General features: G+C 47.3%; 2 protein-coding genes across 3 annotated transcripts; one reads left to right on the top strand and one right to left on the bottom strand.

Moving 5' to 3' along the window:
- Positions 1-537: 537 nt before the first annotated feature.
- On the top strand, positions 538-4,921 carry AVPI1 (arginine vasopressin induced 1). 2 transcript variants are annotated; one of them, XM_088670654.1, is made up of 3 exons: positions 538-631; positions 2,456-2,816; positions 4,465-4,921. In XM_088670654.1, exons 2-3 carry the CDS (start codon positions 2,494-2,496, stop codon positions 4,625-4,627), a joined length of 486 nt encoding a protein of 161 aa, XP_088526780.1. In that variant the 5' UTR covers positions 538-631; positions 2,456-2,493; the 3' UTR covers positions 4,628-4,921. The 2 variants fall into 2 exon arrangements, with proteins under 2 accessions (XP_088526780.1, XP_034989457.3); XM_035133566.3 differs by having other exon boundaries at positions 538-716.
- A 1,682-nt stretch (positions 4,922-6,603) lies between these two features.
- On the bottom strand, positions 6,604-20,495 carry PI4K2A (phosphatidylinositol 4-kinase type 2 alpha). Its single transcript, XM_035132864.3, has 9 exons — positions 19,875-20,495; positions 12,546-12,746; positions 11,634-11,765; positions 11,395-11,548; positions 10,983-11,044; positions 9,054-9,153; positions 8,692-8,825; positions 8,442-8,501; positions 6,604-8,327 (listed from the first exon to the last, which is right to left on the bottom strand). The coding sequence occupies exons 1-9, from the start codon at positions 20,322-20,324 to the stop codon at positions 8,166-8,168; spliced, it is 1,455 nt and encodes a 484-aa protein (XP_034988755.1). The 5' UTR covers positions 20,325-20,495; the 3' UTR covers positions 6,604-8,165.
- Positions 20,496-22,894: the final 2,399 nt, after the last annotated feature.

Here is a 22,894-nt window from a genome sequence, read left to right as displayed (position 1 = left end):
GTCCTATTTTTCAGGTTGCTGTCAGGGAGGCCGGTCGTGCTTCGCTCCCCTGCGGACCTCAAATCCCTGCCCTGCCAGAACCAGATACTCCGTCCAGACCCTTTATTTGCAAAGAGAGAATTCGGCGCGAGCCACTGAAGGAAAACAAGCAGAAAATAAAGTGGGAATGGGGAGAGGATAGGATAAAGATTAAGCCTCCACGCCGGTGACATGGCATGATCGGGTTTCTCAGCGGGCCAATTAACTCTTTGCTGGAATTAGGTTCAGACTAAGGAAAGGCAGAAGCATCTGTGCCTGTGGACAAAACACACAAACACACCCCGCCGTCCCTGTCAGTCAACCACAGCAGGAAAAAGCAACGCCCCTCTTTCTCCTTGCAGGCTAACGCCCTTCCCACTGACGTCAAGGACGCCGCCTGCCACGCGTTACCAGCAGGGACAGCGGAGCCCCGCCTCCTCCCCACCCGATTGGCTGCCTTGGTTATCTTCGGAGTTCGGATTTGGAACCTTGGAGTTAAGAGGCAGATGAAGCCGATTGGCTGAGATGCAGGTTGTCTGCGCTCTTCAATGGACAAAGGGGTCTTCACCGCGTTAGCCTGCGAATGACGGGAATCGGCTTGGGGAGAGGCAAGGCGAGAGCAGGGGAACCGCCCGCCCTGGCGGGTCTCCAGGAGCCTTCGAGAGACCCGTGGCCTAAAGGACGACAGCAGCCGCCAGGTCTGTGACTTACCTGTCCGAGGAGCCCGAATCCACTCAGGTCTGGGCATCGGCCTCGATCTGTTGCTGTAAAATGCCCGATTCCCCCGAGTGGGGGAAGGGACGTGGTTCCTCGCTCGGCTGGAGAGGGAACAATTATTGCCAGTATCTCGAGGCAGTACGAACCAGAATAATTTTTTGCTGGGCTCCTTTTTGTTCCCTTGACATCATGTTTTTGCTCGAAGAAGTTCAGAATGACTCTGTGGGGGAAGGTTAGATGGACAGTGTAACTTGCCCTAGCCTAGATCTCCCATGGCCCCGCGTGGATTATTATTTGGGGATAATAATACTGTATGCAAACGAGCTGAGGGGTGCGTACTTGGGAGTTATCCTCCCAACACCCCGGTAAGGTAGCATAGGCTGAGACCCTGCCCCCTTGTCACGCAGTTATCTCCTTGCTGAGCACGGAGATTCAATTCTGCGTCTCCCCGTGGCTCAACATCAGCTCTCTCTTTCCATCCAGTCCCAATATCGGTTCCTGCACAGCAACCGGGCTGAGGGACAAATATGCGTGCTGCATATGTATAATGCCTTTTTCGGAGCGATATAAATGTGCATCCTTAGCTCCCGGGAACTGAGGTATTGGCTCGTCTCTTCGGCTCCCGCGTGCCCATCTCATGGTTTGAAACACCATGATTCATTGGGATCATCCGGCGAGCTGGCAAGCGAGGCTCCAGCTGTGAGGAGTGGACACTGCCGAGTTAGCTTGCATCATCTACGCTTTCCAGAGTTAACCTGTAGCTCATATTTGGGCAAGTGGGTATTCAGGCTCTCTTTGGAAATTGACTCCTGTTCCTAGGCTTTCTCTACCATAAGAGACATCAAGGCATGGGAGGCTGCTGGGAGAAGACAAGTGCCAGCCCTTTTGCTTGAGTGCAAGAATGTGAGCTGTTGCCCCATATGGCCCCACCCTGGCACTCATCCCAGCTTCTGTGGAATTTCCATGCATGCAAACCTGCTTTTAGCCTGGAGCTGTTTTCTGGTATGTAGCTCCTCCCAACTTGAGCACACCTGTACTGAGCAAGCAGCGGCCTGGTTTAATACTCTGCTGCCAGAGAATTAACACCACCATCTGGATGGTGTTGGGGGAGCTCAGCAGCTTGCTTAGGAAAATGGAGGTGCTCTCTTTCTGATGGCCTACACATCCCCAAGCGCCAGGAGTCAGCTGCAGAATAGGAATCCCAATTCCTTCAGTGGGGAAGGAACTAGTTTTGTTCTGTAGGAGGTGGCGGCAGATAAGTTGGGTTGGCAAAAAGGATGGATGCCTTGAGGCATGGCTATGGAAAGGTTCGGGACGCGGGTGGCGCTGTGGATTAACCACAGAGCCTAGGGCTTGCCAATCAGAAGGTCGGTGGTTCGAATCCCCGCAACAGGGTGAGTGCAAGTAGATAAATAGGTACGTACCACTCTGGTGGGAAGGTAAACGGCATTTCCGTGTGCTGCTCGGGTTCACCAGAAGCGGCTTTGTCATGCTGGCCACATGACCTGGAAGCTGTACGGCCAATAAAGCGAGATGAGCACCGCAACCCCAGAGTCGGTCATGACTGGACCCTAATGGTCAGGGGTCCCTTTACCTTTATGGAAAGGTTGTGTCTCTCAGCTAGGCAGGCATAGGTAAAGATGAGGGTGGCAGGGGAATAGCAATGGCTGGCAGGATTAGTCATTCTGCTGTTTCACCCTATTTTCTCTCTCTTTCACAGAACCACCTTCAGCTACAGAGTGGAGGGACCCTAGCATCATGGGTACCCCCGCCTCTATTGCCTGTGACTTGCCACAGCATCAGACCCCTAAAGCCTGCACTCGCAAGAGAGCATCTGCCAACATCTTTCAGGGGGTGGGGCTGTTCCAGTTGCGCCGCCTCTTCCACAGCAGTGGGGATGCACAAGCCGAGGAGAGGGCCCAGCTGGTCTGGGAATGTGCAGGGAGCCGATGCATTGCTCACGCCTTGCAACAGCTCCGAAGGAGGCAGAGAAAGCTGAGGCTGAGATCACACCTGAGACCTCCTTCAGAAATGAGTGGTGGCACCAGACTCCTAGAGCTCCAACACTTCAGCCGCTTACGGTATGGTCTCCATGTTCATGCCACCCTGCTTCTACAGCTCTTGCACTCACCATCTAACAATAAAGCCACAAAGATCTCCTCTCCTCTGCTGTTTCTCCAACAGCAGGTTGTAGGCCAGCGATGGCGCTTCAAATCTCATTGGACTCTTAACTTCCATTTGTCTTAGCTAGCATCGCCAATGATAAAGAGAGAACGGGCTTTCTTCAGCAACATCTGGAGGACTTCAGGTTCTCAACTCCTGGAGTAAGCAGTAGATCTCTACCTAAAGCCAGGAACTTCCTACCTACCCACCTTTACAGATGTATTCTAAAAATTGCTGGTTTGTATACTTTTGACCAGCTGCTGTACCTCAAGTCAGGTCACATTCACACCATAAAGCCCTATTAAACAGTCATTGCTTCTGCCAAAGAATTCTGGGAGTTGTAGTTTAAGGATGCTGAGAGTTGTTAGAGGACCCTGTTCCCTTTACAGAACTATAGTTCTCAGGAGTTCCCTGTGACAAGGAATTGCTTGTTAAACTGCTCTGGGGGGAACACAGGGACTTCCTTACAACTCTCCGCACCCTTAGTAAAGTGCAGTTCCTATAATTTTTGTGGGGGAAGACATGGCTGTTTACATTTAAAGCACTATGATTCCACTTTATAGCGTGAATGCAGCCTCAGCCTCAGAGCTCTTCCTAAGCAACTGGTGTTACCTGCTCCTAAAGCTGTTGTGCAGATGTAAAATAGTTATGGCCATATGTCATCAACAGTGGTCTCTTAATAAATCCATGGCTTAGAGCAGGCATGTCAAACCTGCGGCCCTCCAGATGTTTTGGACTACAATTCCCATCTTCCCCAACCACTGGTCCTGCTAGCTAGGGATCATGGGAGTTGTAGGCCAAAACATCTGGAGGGCCGCAGGTTTGACATGCCTGGCTTAGAGCATCCTTTGCTTAAAACTGTGTTCATTGGTTATATTGCAGTGTGTTCAAAACTGGAGCAAATGTGCTTTGTATTGTACTCGGGCATAGCGTGTAAACAGAATCTGCTGACAGGTACAGAGTTTAGCCTCTTACCAACCTCCGCTTTCAGCTTACTGTATGTAAGTTGTAGCTGTTACAGCTGAAAATATAGATGCAAAAGTATGTGGGTGATGTGCAGTTTCGGAAACCAGAGGGGCAAAACTTTCTCTAGTTCCTGCCCTCTTCTCCTCATTAACTGAATCAGAATTTATGTATGCAGAGTAAGTAAACATGTAAATGTAATTCATTTGCATTATTTGTACAGTTCACACAATTTATTCTCCCTTTGAACAGAATTTTAAATTCTTTAAACATGGAGGATACAAAGACAGCTAGATCAGCAAGGTTTGGCTTCTGTGGCCAACCAGATGTTGCTAGACATCACCTCCGATTGTTGCTCATATGGCTGGGGCTGAGAATTGGGCGGGTCAGTTTTACTACTGCTAATCTAGAGGAAAAGGAGAGCAAGTGTGCTTTTCACAAACTAGCAAGAGAACTTTCAAATGCAGTAGTAGCCACACCTGTAAATTATTTCCACCTTTACTTGTAGAAATTCTCTTCTTATTGCCTGTACATATTGCTTACTTCTCCAGAAGAGATAACATACTACTCCATTTCTTAATGGGTGCCTTTGTTCTCCTATAGGATTGAAGACCGCGCCACATCATGTGCTGATGCTGATGGCTGCAGCAATAGTGATAAGGAGATAGATACAGCTGATCAAACCAGCCACTACACTGCTTCCCACTACAGGAAGAAAAAAAGTGGAATGGGAACTGCAGACTACCTGCACCAGCTCCGTCGGTGAGCAACTGAACCTGATGGCAACAGTTGTAGTTAAATGTCACTGTATGGAACAGGAGTAGCCTGAACCCAAGGGGGGTTCGTATGGAAGATGCACTTCTCTTACAGCAAAAAGTTTTCGTATAATATCCTCTGTGCTTCACACTGGCAAAAATGGCGGATAAACTTGAAACCAACCCTCCTCTTTCAAGCACTACCTGTTCTGGTTTTCAGACTTGACCACATCTGGCTATGACAAAGCACAAACACTACAGATTGAATGTACCTGGTCATATTTAATAAAGCTTATTATACAGTCCCCTCTATGAAAGCACTTTGTGAATGCAAGTAGTAATTGCTTAAATTGCACCAATGTCTTTAGTTCAGCACTGTATTTTGCATAATCAGATGCTTCTGAGAAGTCCACAAGGAGTGTGATGGTAACCGCTTTCTTGTTGGCTCCCACTCAGTAATTTGTATTTGGAGGCAGGCTGCCCCAGCTGCATGAAAACTATGTGGCACCTTCATGTAAGCAGGGCTGTCCCTCATGAGTTTGTCTAGCCTCCTTTTAAGATCGGCTAGAGTCACGTCTTGAAGTGGATTTCCTAATTATGCCAATGTGTCAATTGCCTCTTCTAAATCTGAGGGGAGTCAAGTGTTGGGGTTGGGGGATGGATTATTAAGGGTCTGGGTTTGCACCAAAAGCACTGCCTACAGTGATAGCCTTAGAAAGTCTCACTTTCTGCAAGACTAGCTGTCTTCATAAGTTCTCTTCGCCCACCTAGTTGTGAGGGAGGTCAGTCCTTTGAAAAACTGTGTGTTTGAAAAAGTTATGAGATGGAGTGAGGGGCCCATACACAGTCCTGGTAATTCCAAAAGAGAACAGGAACTAAGGCTCCATTAAGTTTAAACAGTCTTCTGCCTATATGTACTGTACTCACATACCCCTGTTGGTGGGTGGCGCTGTGGGTTAAACCACTGAGCCTAGGGCTTGCCAATCAGAAGGTCGGCGGTTCGAATCCCCGCGTGAGCTCCTATTGCTCGGTCCCAGCTCCTGCCAACCTAGCAGTTTGAAAGCACGTCAGTGCAAGTAGATAAATAGGTGGGAAGGTACAGTGGGAAGGTAAACGGCGTTTCCGTGTGCTGCTCTGGTTCGCCAGAAGCGGCTTTGTCATGCTGGCCACATGACCCGGAAGCTGTACGCCGGCTCCCTCGGCCAATAATGTGAGATGAACGCCGCAACCCCAGAGTCGGTCACGACTGGACCTAATGGTCAGGGGTCCTTTACCCCTGTTGAACAACCAGAAGTCTGCCCATTTGGGTGCCTAGCTATAATAGCTCTCTCAAGGCAAGGTGGTGGTCTTGCACACAATCAGCTTCATACTTGGTGCAGACGTTGGGCAACTTGTTTTTTCTTTTAACTGTACAGATTTTATATTACCAAAATAGAAGTGAATACTAACACATTAAGGGTATATGTTGTGTTAAATATCACTTCGAGCCAGGGCCATCCAAGCTAACAGGATGAAATGCATGATTCTTTCTCCTAAAGGCTATAAAAGGATCGGGAAGGTTTTTCTGCAGGTGGTAAAGGGGTAGAGAATATGTGGTCCTTCAGATGTTTTTAGACTCTTAACTCCAGTCAGCCCCAGCTAGCATGGCCAGTAACTGGGGATAGTGGAATTTATAGCCTGGAACATCTGGCAGGCAGGTCACAGCTTCCCCACCCCTGCATTAAAAAAAGCCCATGGGTGCAGGCCAGCTTCCCATGCCATGCTTTACAATACAAAAAAGTCAAACACAAGGAAGGACTTTCCAATGATGTATGCAGTGTAAGCTTCACCTAGTGGGGAATATTCATACTGCAGGGGAAGTAGAGAGCAAGTGTGAGCCATGACACAATTGCAAGCAGCAGCACTATTGCAATGAGGAGAGCAGGGAAGAAAATTCAGTTCCCATTAACACAAGCAGACAAAAAAAAAAACCACGCAAGAGACTGGCTCTGCAACTGCAGACCTGTTATGAAGATACTTGCATTGATTTAAATATATTACATACATTTCTACAGTGCATAAGAACGATACATTTCAGTTCAGGCTGGCAAAAAGGAAAAGAACCCGTGCCTGGCATCACGTACATCAGCTTCAGCCTGGCACCTCAGGCATACAGCAGGGAATTGTCCCCCAAGTGAGAAAGAGGCACACCCCCCACATACAGGGCACCAGGCGCCTGCTCTGAACAGCAGAGAAGCTGGTCTCGATGCAAGGCTTCTCCTCGCAGGCCTGAGTGGCAGCCAAATCAGCAACACCCAAGGAGAAATCAGGACACTTATATGGACAATTTCAGAGGGAAACTTGATGCCAGGGATTTAGCACAGCAGCTTTCAGAAAAGCAGCATTCACTGTACCATTCCACTGCACATGGGGGTGTAAAGGGCCTCGGTATGGTAGTGATCCTAATGTGGGTGCTTCCCCTTATGAGGATGCGGTGAGGGCATTTCCCCCATGGCAGCAGGCAACCCCACCCAGAGAACCTCCTCCCCCCTCCCGATTGTCAATGCCCAAACGCAGCCCAAGGGAGGATTCTACCTCTGGCAGTGGCCTCTTTTCTGCCTCCCGCTTACCCCAGCATTGGCAGAGAAGAGGCACAGCTATTACTTCCCCTAGGGATCAGACTAGATGGGTGTGAAATACTAGCCCAAGGCTAACAGTGCTAGGATATAGTGATCCTCTCAGTTGCTCCGGGACTACATGGAAAACAAGTGTATGCACTTGGGTTCAATTATTTAAAACCAATGTTAAAATCTACTATTTGAGGCATTTACTCCCTTGCAGAAGGAAGGGAAGGAAGCACAGCAGTTATACTCTTTCAGGACCTACCTTCTAATATTTACCATTACCCCAGGCAGACAAAAGCTGCACCAACAGGCTCTAGTCCGACCCTTAAAGTTCTTCTTTCCTCTCTATCCCAACTTGCATCCTCCCAGGAGCAGTCGGTGGCAGCTGTGCTCCTTATGGATAGCCCCAAGACATGACTGGTGCCTACAGCACTAGGAGGAGCTCGGTAGGACCACAGATAACAGAGCAAACCTAGTGGAGCAGGGCCCCCCCCCCTCCACTGCAGGATAAAACAGGGTGCAGGAAGGGAGGGAGGAATATCAAGGCTGGGAGTTGCACACAGCAGGAGCACTTCTATCCAACTCAGATCATCCCCCTTCATTGCCAGCCTTCCCAGGCAGAGGACCCTGGGGGTGTTCTCCACCCAGATGGCCATTAGAGGGACGGCTTGAAACCAAAGGATGCTGCATGCAGGCACCTGCTGGGAGATGCTGCCATGCTCAGGCTGGGGAGCGGACGGGCATTTCTGCCCGCAGCAAGAGGGGGGGAGCAGTCAGGTCTAAGGAAGGGCCTCCCTTCCTGCTGGGAATGTGCAGAGTTGAGGCTGGCTGGTAGCGCCTGCTTACATCTCCCACTGGCAGCAGCACAGCGGCCTCAGTCTGGAGGATTGGCTGCCCGCTGTCAAGTGATTAACTCGGGTTCCTCGATGAGTCGCAGAGGCCTCTGCTACCACCAGGAAAAGAAGGGCTTGCGGCTCTGGAAGCTTTGCGTGTACGACTCACTGGCAGAGCGCTGGTGGGAGCGAGCTGTCTCTACAATTACAGGGGGCATCTGGACCAGGTGAAGGGGGCTCTTCCCATCTTTCAAGGCCTGGGTCAAATTCAGGATCTAGGAGGAGGAGAAGAGAGGGGTCAGCAGCCAGGAACCCAATTGTAAAGGGAGGCAAAAACAGCCCAGTGCCCAGCCCAGATCCCATTCCTCCAATGGGAGCCAGGAGCATACCTGGCCACGCATGACAGCAATCTGCTTGTGGAACTGGCCCCTGTCAAAGCCTGGATCTTTCTACAAAAGAGACAGCAACAGATAGACAGACACGATTAGGGTGGGTGCTGCATACAAATCTCTTCTTGTCTTCTGTTCTTATGGAGAGGAATAGGTTCAGTTACCCCCCCCCCAGCATCCACACAAATTATTTGCTCATGAGCAGAATGAATAGAATCACAGGTGTACTTGCCCTGGTGCCTGTGGTTACCTTGAAGAGTTCATAGAGGTCTTCTTCTAAATCCTTGATAAAATTAGGGTCTGAAATCTTTGGCAGTATCAGATCCTTGATCTCCTGGGAAAAGGGCACCTTGGCCTGGGGCAGCCATGCCCAGTAGAAAGGGTCTTTGGAGAGGTGGGGAGAAACAAAAAGCAAATGTTAACAGCCTTGTTACAAGGGCAACATCCCATAAAGGACACTGAAGATGTCTCAATCCTAGTACCGGAGGCCCTGAATATCCTGGACTGCACATGGAAACACAAGACAGTTAGCCCTTAAAGAGCACCCTGGACCAGCCAGAAACACTTGCTTACTGGGAATCTGCTTGGGTTCTGGTGCTTGGGACTACTTACATGCTCTCCAAGAATCTGGATGCTTGAGAGGGAAAGCCAGGCCATTGTCAATGGCAGCAAGTTTAATTATAGGCTCCTTCACCACTACCCATTCTGAGTCCTACAGAGAGGGAAGAATGTTGAACCAGAAAAGGGTACTGTTATATTTGTTACTTTTTATTGGAAAATGGTTCAAAGCATGGAAACAAATAAACTTTAAAACCAAATATAAGAGCAAGAATAAAACAATATCCTAAAATGTTCGTACACACACACACACACACACACACACACACACACACACACACAGTGCTCTGCCCCACTACTCACTGTTTATCAACCGCAACTCCACTGCTCTTCCCGCATTAACCCTCTACAGATTCCCCTTCCCACCCCGTGCAACTACCTAATCCCCTTTTTACCTTCCCAAACTAATTTTTGAAGCCACTTGTCTCTTCTATTCTATTCTGCAGCTCCGCTTTGTACTCGTTTTCACCTTCACCCCCACATCCATGCCTGCCTCCCTCTCCTTTTGTGCAACACCCCACCTCTGCACACAGACCACTCCCCTGGTAAGCTCCTCCATCTTCCTCTTCCCACATATTGCAACTACCAAGCACCTTTGCAGCTTCCACCCTATTATGAAGCCACCACCCACTCCTATTCTGCAGCCCCTTTTGTACCTTTGGTTTGCTCTTCACCTTAATTTCCATGCCTTTTCTTGCAACCCCTCTTTACACCTTCACTCCCTTTTTCCTCCCTCCACCTGCTTCCTTTTTTAATCTCCTCCTTGCACACAGACCACCCCCATTTCCAAGCCTCTCCTCTCCTATTATGTAGCCCTTTGCACACACACATACCCAGTGATTATATATATATAACTGTATCTTTAAGATGAATAGAATCTTAAGAGCAAGTTTGTCAGTTAGCTTGTTCAGTTTTGCAAAATTGGCTGTTTGCTTGTTTTATTAATTAGCAGCTGAATCTGTTCTAAGTAACTAAGTTGAATCTGGAACTTCATGCTGAATATCATACATGGTACCAGGAGTGGAATATGTTGTGTGAAGGTACTATAGAATATTTTAGGGCTCCACATCCTTAATCTTTCTTACATGAGGCTGCTGAAGAATGGAAGAGGGAGAGGTTTGAATACAGTGAGAAGGGAGAAATACTGAAAGGAAAATATATGTTTTAAACAATGGCAGATGTTTAAATAAAGCAAGAGCATGGGGACAATGGGGGGTGGCGGCGGCAAGGTTTTAGTACAGCAAGAAGTTAGTCCACACCTTCCTTGGAGGGGACCTCAGATAATGAATGCAAGATTCATGTGGTGCAAGGCAGTCCTTGAGGTTACTAGGATATACTCCCAAGTATAATTCCAGAATAGCCGAGAGGGGCAATCCAAGACTCACCATCCCAAAAGCAACATAATGGGCACTGCTTATACTACCAAAAGTTCTAACCAAGCCCTACCTCAAATCTTCTCTGCCCCCATCCCCCCCCCCCCGGCCCAAAGGGAGTCCAAGCATTGCTAATGGGCATAGCAAGTCTAGCACTCCTTTGACAATACCTTCTCCCTTCCAGTTTTGCCCCTCTGCAAGCTTGCTAGAGCCATGATGCTAGCTTTCTGTTTTCTGGCACTCACCGGAAAGGGCTCAGCAACTTCTGGACTCTCCCATGTCTTGGTGCCAGGCTATACACTGAAGACCAACTTTCTATATCACTCAGAACTAAGGGCTGTCACTCCACAAGCAGCAAGTTGCCACCTAGTCTACCTTGGCCTAAGACATGTTCAGCAGCTATGGCGCCTGATTAGAGACATTTCCTGAATTTTGGCCCTTCCTCAATGCTGCATACCAATTCCTTCCAGTCTCATACTGCCTGCTGCTGCTGCAGAACACAAGATAGATCCCCAAGTGGAACCATCAGAGCAGCATGGGCCCTACTCACCCGCACACTTGTGCTGTCCAAAGGACAGTCATACTTGATAAGCCAGTTGTCATTTCCCCGGTCTGTGGAAGAAGGGAAATGCATTGATAAGACAGAGAAATCTCACCACAGATAGCAAGATCCACATTGTAGTATTAAGAAGTGGCGGGGGGGGGGGGGAGAGAAGAAGGAAGACACATCATTAATCTTTCAGTCGTTCGTCCCCTATTATTTGGAGGAGGCAACCTTATCCCAGCCTTGTTATTGCTGCATACCAGGGAATACGTGCATTGAGCAAAGGCTACATTCAGAATAGCAGAGCAAAATAGACTTCCCTCTTCACAAGGCTTCCCAACAAGTAATATCTCTCCCATCAGATTCCTCAGTCGGCAGTGCTCCCACCCTAAGGGCCAAAAGCTGGCACAGAACCTACCCGTATTGCGAATGATGTAGTCCAGCACCACCAGCCTCTCAAACTGCAGCAGCAATTGGCGGTTAGTATTCTCTGGGAGGGGCTCAGCCTCAAAGCGACGTAGCCAGTAATCTGCATCCTTGTAGCCTTCCACAAAGATCTGGAAGGAGCCCACCTGAGAGCAAGAGGCAGGTGGGTTAAGGGAACAAGGCCTGGCTCAGTGGCATAAAACATTTCTGGGCACCTTAAACCTCCCCTACCTTTGGAGGAAGCCCAATTCGGTGAAACCTCTGCCCCACTTTTGGCACTTTCTCCAGGGCCAGGCGTTTGCCCCGGGACTTCACTCTGTCAATGGCGCTGTAGTTAAATGTTTCACTGGCTAAGTACACCACCTGTGGGCATGGAAAAGAGATGACTTTTAAAAAAGCATACTCCATAAATGCCACTCTCTGCTATTTACAGAACATGGTAAAAATCTAGGCATATCCAGGTCTGCCTACTTTATTAAAAAAACCGAAAACCTACACATCACAAAGTCTGAGCATAATTTATTGACCTGAAAAATTACAATGGGGTGGGAAGAGTAAAAGACAAGCATCATCAACCCTATACCCTCTAGCAGCGTTGTTAAAAAGTAAAGAAAAGTAGATAGTACTTTAAAAGGAATATAAACATTCCATGCTTATGGTTACAACTTTTCTTCATCTGTAGTCTTCATCTGTAGTCACGTTCTTCTAACTTCTTCTACATGTAGTTCCTATCCCAAAACTTAAATATGGAGATCAAACTCAAGAATGCAGTAACCAAATTAATGCAAAAACCAGCAACTCTCCACAATTGACAAAGGACAAATTTATTTATGAATGAATGAATGAATGGAATATAATAATTCTGGGATTACTCCCAGTTGCTTCTTCCCTCAATTGCTGTTCTCCCTGCTTCTAATCAAAAGACAGAAGTCCTCACTGGGCTAGGAGTGAGAAATACCAATAGATATATAGGAACAAACTATTAAGATAAGAGACAGAAGTGGAGGCTGGATGAAAGGCAGGATTTTATTATTTAGGAAGTAGGCACTGGGGATCTCACACAGAAACACACAGGTCTCTATCCAGGCATCCTATCCACTATTAAATCCTGCTGTCTGCTTCCCCCTCTGTCCCCAGGCTCACCTTTGTGCGGGGAACAATGTTCAGTTCCAACTTCTGGTCAACAAGACTAGCACCAGCCTCAGATAAGTATCCCTGGTTAAGAACAAGGCAGTCCCTTCCGAAACAACAGGGGCAGCACAGTTTCTGCAGCCACTTTGTCCACTTAGGGTTCAGTTGCCCATAAGGTTCCTCATTCTTGGGTTTGAATACGCCGATGATTTTCTGAGACAGACAGAAATGGGAAGCTGGTTAATTCAAGCTGGGCACGGCAAGGGCAGTCAACCCCCACAACCCATGGCAGAGTACCAGGCTCTTGCCAAACAGATCAATATTGTAGAAAGAGAAGGGGTTAGAGGTCTTCTTTTTAAGAGCTACACATTTACAAGAATGCTTCCAGTTAAAACATACACATCCGTCACAAGGGACCTGGTGCCCCACTTTTCAAGAGGAGACCTTCAACCAATAGTTCTCATTTTTCACTCCCAAGAGTTCAGGCAGCCAAGCTGAGTGCACATTCTCTGAACAAACATATTACCTAGGACAACAGTTCTTAACTGCAGTGGGGAAATCTGTGACCCTTGAGGGGTTGTTGGACCCAACTCCTATCAGCCCCAGCCAGCATGGTCACTGATCAGGAATGGTGGGAGTTGGGAGTCCAACAACATATGGAAGGTTCCCTACCCTGTCTTAATCAAATAATTCCAAAATTAAAAACTAGTAAAATTAGTCTCTTTAGCCTGGAAATGAGGAGACTGAGAGGACATATGATAGCCATCTTCCAATATCTAAAGGGCTGCCACATGGAAGATGGAGCAACCTTGTTTTCACCTGCTCCAGAGGTTAGAAGCCGAACTAATGGATCCAAGTTACAAGACAGGAGACTCTGACTAAATATCAGGAAGAATTTTCTGACAGTAAGAGTTGTTCAACAGTGGAACAGATTCCCATGAGAGCTGGTAAACTCTCCTTCTTTGGAGGTTTTTAAACAGAGGTTGGATGGCCATCTGTCATAGACGCTTTAGCTGAGATTCCTGCACTGCAGGAGGTTGAACTACTAGATGACCCTTGGGGTCCCTTCCAACTCTACAGTTCTATGATTCTATAATCCAGGTGCACAATGATCTAAATAATCAGCCAAGCAGACTGATCAGTTCCACCTCCTGGGACTGATCGGCTACACCTCACTAGTTAGGTAGGTATAACGAAGTTTATGGCATCTCTTGTTGGGAAATTTACTAGGAAGTTTCACTTCCCTGTCCACATAGCATGCAATTTAAAGCACTCGAACTGAGAGCTACAATTAGCTGCTGCATCAGCAGCAGGGGAATGGGGCCTTCAATCGTAAAGCAATGTCTCAAACCTTTTGAGTTCCGGTCCCCTTCTAAAACTTACTTACCCCCTCCTTCTAAGCCCATTCAACCCCATTGTCAGTGCTCTCTTTAGTCAGGGTGTGCACAGAGAACTTACTGTGGCATAAATATCCAGCCTTTCCTACCACAAGTCCTTTTGGTTTCTCTATAGAGTCCCACCCTCGGTCTCAGAGAAAGACTGCCATGTCATTTTTTACAACAGTGAGATGCAAACAAGCAGCTGCCGCTTCTCATCTCAGGATGACTCTAGCAGGATGACACTCAATCAGGAGACAAAGATCCTGGGGAACTCCGGAAAGGAAGTAAAGTGTACAGAGTGCCACATGTTACCAAAGACTCTTCCCACCCCTCCTGATACTTTGTAAGCCTGGTAGACTGTGCTCCACAGATAGAGAATCTGTGGCCCTCTAAGATGTTGGACTACAACACCCATCAGCCCCAGTTGGCATGGCCAATAATATGAAAAACTGTAGTCAAGCAGCCACTGGAGGGCTAAAGGTTCTCCACCCCTTCTCTGTCCCCACACCAACAACAATACTGTACTAGCATGCCATATAAGATTACCAAAGTGACAGGCACACAGCTTAGGAAAGGTCCACACTCTGGAACAGTTTCTGGGGACTCAGCTACATTGGTAAAGAAAAAACACTTTATATGTGTTGTTTATGCATTCTAACACTGTGACACCAGATGGCGCTGTGGAATTCCATTTTTGCTAACCCGATTTCTCATACAAAGTTTGCAACGCATTTAACAGAAACGTTTCTTTGATGTGCCTAGTTCCAACCTAGGACACTGATTTAAGGAAGGAGTAGATGTATGTGTGCAACCACTAGATGGAGCACTAGTTGATTACTTATTACTTACAAGCACCAGGCCATTTGCTGCCTACACTATAGCCTGGCCTATTCCACGAATGCGCCACCAGCAGGTCCTGGATTCTGGGTAGCTGAAACTGCATGACATAAGTCAACATAGGAGGCTACCTTCCACAGAAGATCCTGCATTAAAAAAATTATGAGCATTTGTTTTTTAACAGAACATACTAGGCCTCATGACTGCAGGTGATCCCTCTGAAGATACAATGGGTATTTCTACTAAAACTTTGAAAATCAAATACGAGGAGTAGAGTTCCTTCAGTCAGCTGCTCCCTCCCACCCACGGCCTTTTCACTCATACAGCTCTGTAATCAGAATCTTCCAATTTGTGACAAAAAAAAGGACAGATATGCACACAAAACACATGCAACGCAAAAGCAAAATTGGCACGCTTTTTTCCTAGGTTCTGGATTGTATAGTAACAGAAGGTTGGAGCTTCGGCACACAATTCTAGATATACCAAATAGATTCAAGGCTCTTAGTAAAGGGGAGCTAAGAGTTAAAAAGGATGGGAACATCGTGACTGGCATAGAAACCGAAAAAAAATGTAATATGTAATAAGCCAGCCAGGCTCCTGGATACTATATACAGTATTCAAATGCCAGGCCTATGCTTTGGATGATGCCATTAAACATGTCTGTTTACCTGGATGGGGAAACCCTGGCAATCTACCAGAATCAAAATTCCTCTTTCCTGATACCCCTGAATATCATGTATGTTGGCTGCTCTCACTTTCCCTCTCTAGGCAGCTGCACTGCTGAGGAAGCCATGTCTTCTAGCTGGTCGGTTCCATACTAGATGTTAGAGAATTCTCTCTCCCAGCCATGTACCAAGAGATGACTTTTTAAACCATGGGGCAGAGAGGACACAAGAGTTGCCATCACAGTTAGTAGAAAGGCAGGGCCAGCAGCGTATCTCCAGTCACACATACAACAGTTATATCCAACCATCTACCAATGGCACACACAAACACACATATAAAGAGGTCAGGTCTAATTGGCAGCAACTAACCCAGAAATCACAGCCTCCCCCACAAAGCTCTGGCTGAAGTGGCTCCTTTCTAATGAACAAGCAAAACTGGAGGAAGTAGTGCTGCATCGATCCATTTGCCTTCACCTAGGGCAGCAGCACAAAGACCAGGCTGACTCATCCCGGCGGAATCTCCCACAAACTGAGCTAAAAGGGAAGTGAATCCAAAACCCAAACCAGACAGGAAGAAGAAGCTGGATCACTATAACAAAACTGGCATGGCCAGCAAATAAGTCATGCTTTTTCATACAATCAACACATGCAACTCAGAAAGAGGAAGCTACAGTAAATTAATCTGGTTAGTTATGACGGGTCACAAGGAGAGCCACATGGCCATGCACACAGTCAGTCCTCACATAGGCATGAAGAATAAACTGCAGCTGACCGGAACCACAGCACATGCTAATCCATTTATAGTAGGATCAGTTATTCGAGAACTCAGCCCACAGAACCCAACACAAGACAGATATGCCCAATTCCTTGTAAGTACAGTGATACAGCAAGCCAGAGGAGAAAGCAAAGCCTCAGGATTATTCTCTGCTTAGATTTATTCATTTACAATACTTATAGCCTGCTTTATAGTCTCAGAGGCTCTCAAGATGGCTTACAGAAGATAAAATCGCACTCCATTCTAGTACAGGAACAGAAATGACATGGTGCCCCTATATAACTATGATCATTCAGACAATGTTCCCTGCCTTTTTTATGTTCTTATCAGGTGTCATACCAAGCAGCAGCTCCCACCGAAATCCTAAGGCAGGGGTCCCCAAACTAAGGCCCGGGGGCCAGATGTGGCCCAATCACATTCTAAATCCGGCCCACGGACGGTCGGGGAATCAGCGTATTTTTACATGAGTAGAATGTGTATTTTTATTTAAAATGCATCTCTGGGTTATTTGTGGGGCATAGGAATTCGTTCATTTTTTTCCCTTCAAAATATAGTCTGGCCCCCCACAAGGTCTGAGGGACTGTGGACCGGCCCCCTGCTGAAAAAGTTTGCTGACCCCTGTCCTAAGGCAAGGGAGTAGGGCTCAGAAGCTGGACCTCACTCAATCCATGATAGAAGCAGTCTTCCCTTCCTGGAAGCAGGCAAGGGAGTGGAGCAAACAAGAAAATAATGGGCTAGAACTTAAAAAGGGGAATGCTAGTGAATCTAACAGATCTCCTCTCTTAAGTCATGGTCAGGTATGAATGCATACATCTTGCTTTCATTCAATACATGCTTACCCAAATCTGCTTGAAAAACAACAACAGTAGTATTGCTTTAAAAAAAATACACATGCTAGAATTAACAAACTGAATAAAAGGACTCAATCTGCTTTTAAAAAACTTCCAATGACATGAATGTCAGTGTTTCCCAGGACAGCCCAAGTATGTTTACTGCATGGAAGGTTTAACACACTTAAAACCCATTATTGTGCCCTTAATTCCACTATTTACATAGCACTGCTACTAGCATGCATACCATTTTATGGTGCAACAAGAAAAAAAATTGTTTCAATGAGTTTGCCATCTGAAATAGGCACAAAGTAGTTGATCTACCATTTTTTATAGATTTTTTATGCCCTCTTGACAAATCTGGGTTTCAAACGGGAAGAATTAAGTCACTAGATAAACAGTCATTGATGTCTGCTAATGGGGGAATACCCAAAGCAGCATATGGTATTCAAAGATTAGAAAGTAGACTGGGTAAATATTAGCAGTGGTGACCTGGAATTCTTCATAGCAAAGGGCAAAGGGTAGAGTACATAACCTGAAATTTGAAAGAGACCAGTCTGAATATTCTTCTACAAATTAGGCATGTATAGTTCTTTCAGTTTTTCTCCCAAAATAAAGCCCCCGCCATCTTGATATCTCAACCAGATTTTACAGATGTTTAAAATGCAGAGATGAGCTTAAAGAACAGAAGTTACAATGCCAGTTTTATCCAAAAGGCCAAAAAGTTCAGGAAGCACACAATCAGGAAAGGAAGCTGATCAGCTGCTCCATGTGCATAGCCAGGATTGGGGGGGGGGGGGGCAGAACCTCAGTTAACTATGTATATTCATTGATTTTTATTGATTTAGGGGGGGGTAGCTGCCCCTCCCTGCCGCCCTTGACTACGCCAATAAGCTGCTCCCAGACACCAACCGTCATTCTCCGCAAAAGGATCTATCCGCCTTACAAGCATACAGCTGTTGCATCAGCAAGCACACAAGAACTTCAAGTGAATTTGTTCAGCTCTCCCTCTAATGGGGTCATATTCAAATGAGCTAGATTTCTTGAGCCACTTGTAAAGTGGAGCCGCAAGCTGGAAGCAGTATTAGTTGAGTAACTTTTGGTTAAACTACACACTCACACTAACAAAACAATACCATATAACCCCTGCTCCAAACCCATCTGAACACTGGGGAAATCAGCTGGGAGTTCACAATGTCCAGCCACACTCATAGGAGCCAACTCCTAGGGACCAAGGCACCTTTGCCCCCCCCCCAATAAAATATTTGAGGGGCCAGGGCTCCCCAAAGTTGATGGGCATTGCCATTCAAATGGTGTGGGTGTGTGGGTGTCGTGTCATGCCATGTGATCAGTTATGTGGGACAGAGCTTACATCCCCCCAATATTTTATTTAAATTGGCACCCGTTGCCACACTAAAGATATTGTTACCAAAGTGTCAATCTAATTTCTATCCATATGCCCCCATGTACAAGAACTACCAGTATATGGTATACTCTAGAGCAGGGGTCAGCAAACTTTTTCAGCAGGGGGCCAGTCCACTGTCCCTTGTGGGGGGCCAGACTATATTTTGGAAGGGGGAAAAAGAACGAATTTCTATGCCCCACAAATACACAAATAATCCAGAGATGCCCCCGGGCCTTAGTTTGCCTACCCATGCTCTAGAAGCTTACCAGGAAGAATCCTGCGCCAGTAATACCGCCTAGGGCAGTCGGGCCACGTGCCTTCTCCTTCAAGATCAGAAAGAGACAGATCCAACTAAAGAAACACATTATGAAGAAACAAAATTTAAAAATTTCTTCCAGTAGCACCTTAGAGACCAATTAAGTTTGTTATTGGTATGAGCTTTCGTGTGCATGCATACGTCTTCAGATAGCATAATGAAGATAAGGCCAAACTAAATACAAAGAATGGGTAACAAACAACAGGTATCCTCCCCTACCCAGACAACCGAACAGAACTAATAATCCAGGACAGCAATTGACACCAGAATACCAGCTACTAAAGCCTTTAACTGGACAAAGCTATGCTGGCCTCTGGAAACAGCCAACCGATACACTCCAAGATAACTTTACCCAATTACAACAAAACACCTCAACATGTCAAGCAGTACTGTGCCTCCTCATTGGGCAAGAAGGGCTCAAGCTTCTAGCTTTATATTTTGTATTATTCCCCAATAACCATAGTATTACACTGACAGCAACACTATGAAACAAACATTGGAACTGTGAGATGCTAAAGAGCAAGACCGTACCTGTTTATATTATATTTACAATAATAAAACTGGTTTTATTAAGAATAAGGCCTACACTTGGCTGTTCATCACAGGGGAGAAGGGCACAGCTGACAGATCAGCTGTACTTTATGGGTTATACTGAGCACTGTCCTTTGGCCACTCCAAAGAAGGGGGAGTGCAAGCAATAGCAGAACTGAGGAAAGGTGAGGAGGTAGAGATTAGAGGGCACCTACTAGCAGGCAGGAGTGTCTTGGAACAAAGAAAGACCACCCTACACTTCAGAGAACTGGTCACGGATGTGGCAAAGGCATACACACTATTCTACCATCATCTTCTTAACCTTACCTATGATACTAATTCTTAAACTTGTTTAGCGCTGCGCTTTCAAGTGTTCAGGGCACTTCACATGCATTATTGCGATCCTTGTAAAGTCAGTCAAAGGCCAGCTAGCGAGTTCCCAGCTGAGACTCCCCGGCCCGTGTTATCTTAGCACAGTACAACGCAGGGCGACCACTTGCCAACATCAAGTAGCCACCTTTCGGGCACCCAGACCCCCTCGCTCGCTCCCCCACACCATGGGCTGAATAGTCTCCACACACACCCCAGCCCTAATCCTCTCACCCCCTGCGGGTCCTTGACGAAATAGCTGCCGCTAGAACCCTGGTAGATGCGCTCCGGGTAGATGCCGCGCTCGCTCGCCAACTCCGACTGCCGCACCACTTCGGCGAATTCTGGGTCGTCGGGAAATTCATTCCGGGGCTCCCGCTCCACGCGGGCCGCAGCAGCCGCTGCCCCCAACCCAACTGGTGCCTGGACCTGCGCCGACCCGGCCGACCCTACCGCCCCGCGCGCCCCACGCTCTGCGCCCGCACCCCGATCCAGGAGGGGCTGGCGCTCCCGGTCGCGGCCACCTGCGGGAGAGCCCGGCAGCGAGGGGCAGGGGCAAGGGCAGGGCGGAGGCGCGGAGGGGGCGGCGGCGGGGCAGGGCGGGGAGCGCACGGCACCTCCGGGAACCCCATACCCTGCGGCCGGCCCGCGCTCCGGAGACACCAAGGGGCTCGTCTCATCCATAGAGGCCGAGCCCGAACGAGGCGCGGATGCAACTCCGGGCACTTGCGCGCACAGACCAGGGCACCGCCGCGCTCTGCGACTCAGCGCCGCTCAGTTCGGATCACCTGACACCGGCCCCGCGGCCACCGCCGTTTCCGCCAGAGCGGCACCAGCCAATCACGCTCCCTGTTTACAGGGCGCCCGGAAGCCTCGCCCACTAAAGAAGCCGCCGTCCATTCGCAGAGCTAGGCCCGCCCAGCTCGCGGAAGCCCCGCCCCGTGGCTCGCACGACCACCCCCCTTCATTGTGCCCCGCGCGCTCCCTCCCACCCCATAGCTAAGTCATGCGTTCGGAATGAAGAGTGTGCATGGAGATGATGAGCTGCGCCTTTTCCCACTCATCCTCGCCTTTCAAATCCGTGCTTTTCCTTTAGGCCTCTGCCTGCCGTCATCGACGCTGCCTGGTTCCCCAGCACAGCCCACATGGCACACTGCATAATAACATTTAATTGTAAGGGTCGCCTTTCATTGTGCTGAAAGGATCTCGTCCGTCCCACTCCTCCATTGCAAAGCCACGCCCACGTGCACTGCACTGACCATCCCTCAGCGGTCTGTTAACTCCTTTCACTGCATTGTCACCATCCGTGACTTTTTTAAAAAAGCACACGCATAGCTGTCAAGTTTTCCCTTTTCTCGCGAGGAAGCCTATTCAGCATAAGGGAATTCCCCTTAAAAAAGGGAGAACTTGACAGCTAAGAGCACACGGAGAAAGGTTTTCCATATCGGGTGCTCTCACTGTAAGACTCTTAGTAACCTGTCCATTCAACAGAGAGAACAATGCACATCCCACTGTATGCACTATAAACGACCCTGTCACTCCAGTAGTCCCAGGGGGACTGCACAGATCCTGGGAGATTTGTCGTGTTGACTTGCAGCAAAACAAACAAACAAAACCCAGCAATTTCTTATGGCCTTTGAAGACAAACAGATTTATAAATCCTGGTAGGCAGCAAAGGGGTACTTTTAAGTCATGTGGAAACTCATTCAAACCTTGCAAACCATCTTCACAATGGGAAGCTGAATGGATGCATAAAAATAGTATTGCATCATCTGTATATTCATGGTCTCTGTGAATTCACCCAGCTCACTTTTTTCAGATGTACAATAGACAAATGACAAACTCCAATTGTAAGGCTGGAGCAGCTGTAAGAATTTGTCCTCCTGACCCGTTGGAGTAGTCCCTTGGGTCACCTGACTGTTGTAATCCTCTGTAATACACATCACTTGGGAAGACAGACGAACTAATATCAGTGTACTGGAAGAAGCAAAGATCACCAGTGTTGAAGCAATGATTCTTTAACATCAACTTCGTTGGACTGGTTAGGTTGTGCGGATTCCTGATGATCGTCTTCCAAAGCAACTACTCTATTCTGAACTTAAAAATGGAAAGTGTAATGCTGGTGGTCAACAAAATAGGTTTAAAGACTGTCTCAAGGCAAATCTAAACAAATGTAGTATAAACACTGACAACTGGGAAATACTGGCCTGCGAGCGCTCCAGTTGGAGAACAGCCTTTACCAAAGGCGTCATGGGCTTTGAAGACGCTCGAACTCAGGATGTAAGGGAGAAACATGCTAGGAGGAAGGCACACTTGGCAAATCCACACCATGATCAACTCCCACCCGGAAACCAATGTATGGATCCAGAATTGGCCTCCACAGTCACTTACGGACTCATTGTTAAAACTGTGTTTATGGAAGACAATTTTACTTGGCTACGAGTGATCGCCAAATAAGTAGTAATCCTTTGCTGCCCTTCCTGTTTTAAGATATTCTAAAGTTGAGAGAATGGCAAAGTGGATCATTTTAACAATGACACCTGCCATTCTGAAATGTTGGGAAAGAATGGCCATCGCCGTCTGCCAAACACATTTGAACCACCACCATCTGGGGAGGTATAAACTGCCTATACTGTCAAAGGCAGTATGCTTCCCAATACCAGTTACTGGACACTGCAGGTGGAGGGAGTGCTGTTGCGCTCGGGTCCTGCTTGCAGGCTTCCCATAGGCAACTGGTTGCCCACTGTGAGAACAAGATCAGGTTGGCCTGATCCAGCAGATTCTTCTTAATGTTTTTCTGATGTTTAAACACGAAGATGGAATGGCTGCATCTTTTAAAAAGAAAAACAGGGCTTTTGTACAGTTTGGATGCCTTTGCATAAGTATGTAGTCTGCTGACTTCTCAACAATCTGTGTTGATTTGACATTACAACAATCCAGTTATGGGCTGTATACTGCTCTTCTCGCCCTCTCTTTTTCTCTTTGTGTGAACAATAGAGCAAGAGTGGTGGTGTATCAAGCTGTTCTTCGGAGAAAGTGTGAAAAGATAGAGCCTTTGCGTTCTAATTATCTAAGGTATTTAACATTAAAAAAGCTTAGTAACACATGGGGATAGGGTACTGTCATTTATCCTTGTCTGGTTGTATAACTAAAATAAGGAGTTATAGAGTGGATGAAATGTATTTTCTTTTACCAAGCTAGGTTGGTTTAGCTATGTGAAAGCTTAACAGCTTCAAATAATTATTCAACTAGCA

This window comes from Zootoca vivipara, chromosome 5 (assembly GCF_965207765.1).
Source record: "Zootoca vivipara chromosome 5, rZooViv2.hap1.1, whole genome shotgun sequence".
NCBI classification, from domain to species: Eukaryota; Metazoa; Chordata; class Lepidosauria; order Squamata; family Lacertidae; genus Zootoca; species Zootoca vivipara.
This window is presented reverse-complemented; position numbering and strand designations above follow the sequence as displayed.

Coding starts and splice junctions, on each gene's coding strand:
- AVPI1 (XM_035133566.3), top strand. CDS start 602: ATGACGGGAATCGGCTTGGGGAGAGGCAAGGCGAGAGCAGGGGAACCG. Junction 717..2,455: donor AGGACGACAGCAGCCGCCAG/GTCTGTGACTTA, acceptor TCTCTTTCACAG/AACCACCTTCAGCTACAGAG. Junction 2,817..4,464: donor CAACACTTCAGCCGCTTACG/GTATGGTCTCCA, acceptor GTTCTCCTATAG/GATTGAAGACCGCGCCACAT.
- PI4K2A (XM_035132864.3), bottom strand. CDS start 20,324: ATGGATGAGACGAGCCCCTTGGTGTCTCCGGAGCGCGGGCCGGCCGCA. Junction 11,766..12,545: donor ACATTGTTCCCCGCACAAAG/GTGAGCCTGGGG, acceptor CCATGCCCACAG/GTGGTGTACTTAGCCAGTGA. Junction 8,328..8,441: donor TTGCTGTCATGCGTGGCCAG/GTATGCTCCTGG, acceptor TCCTCCTCCTAG/ATCCTGAATTTGACCCAGGC.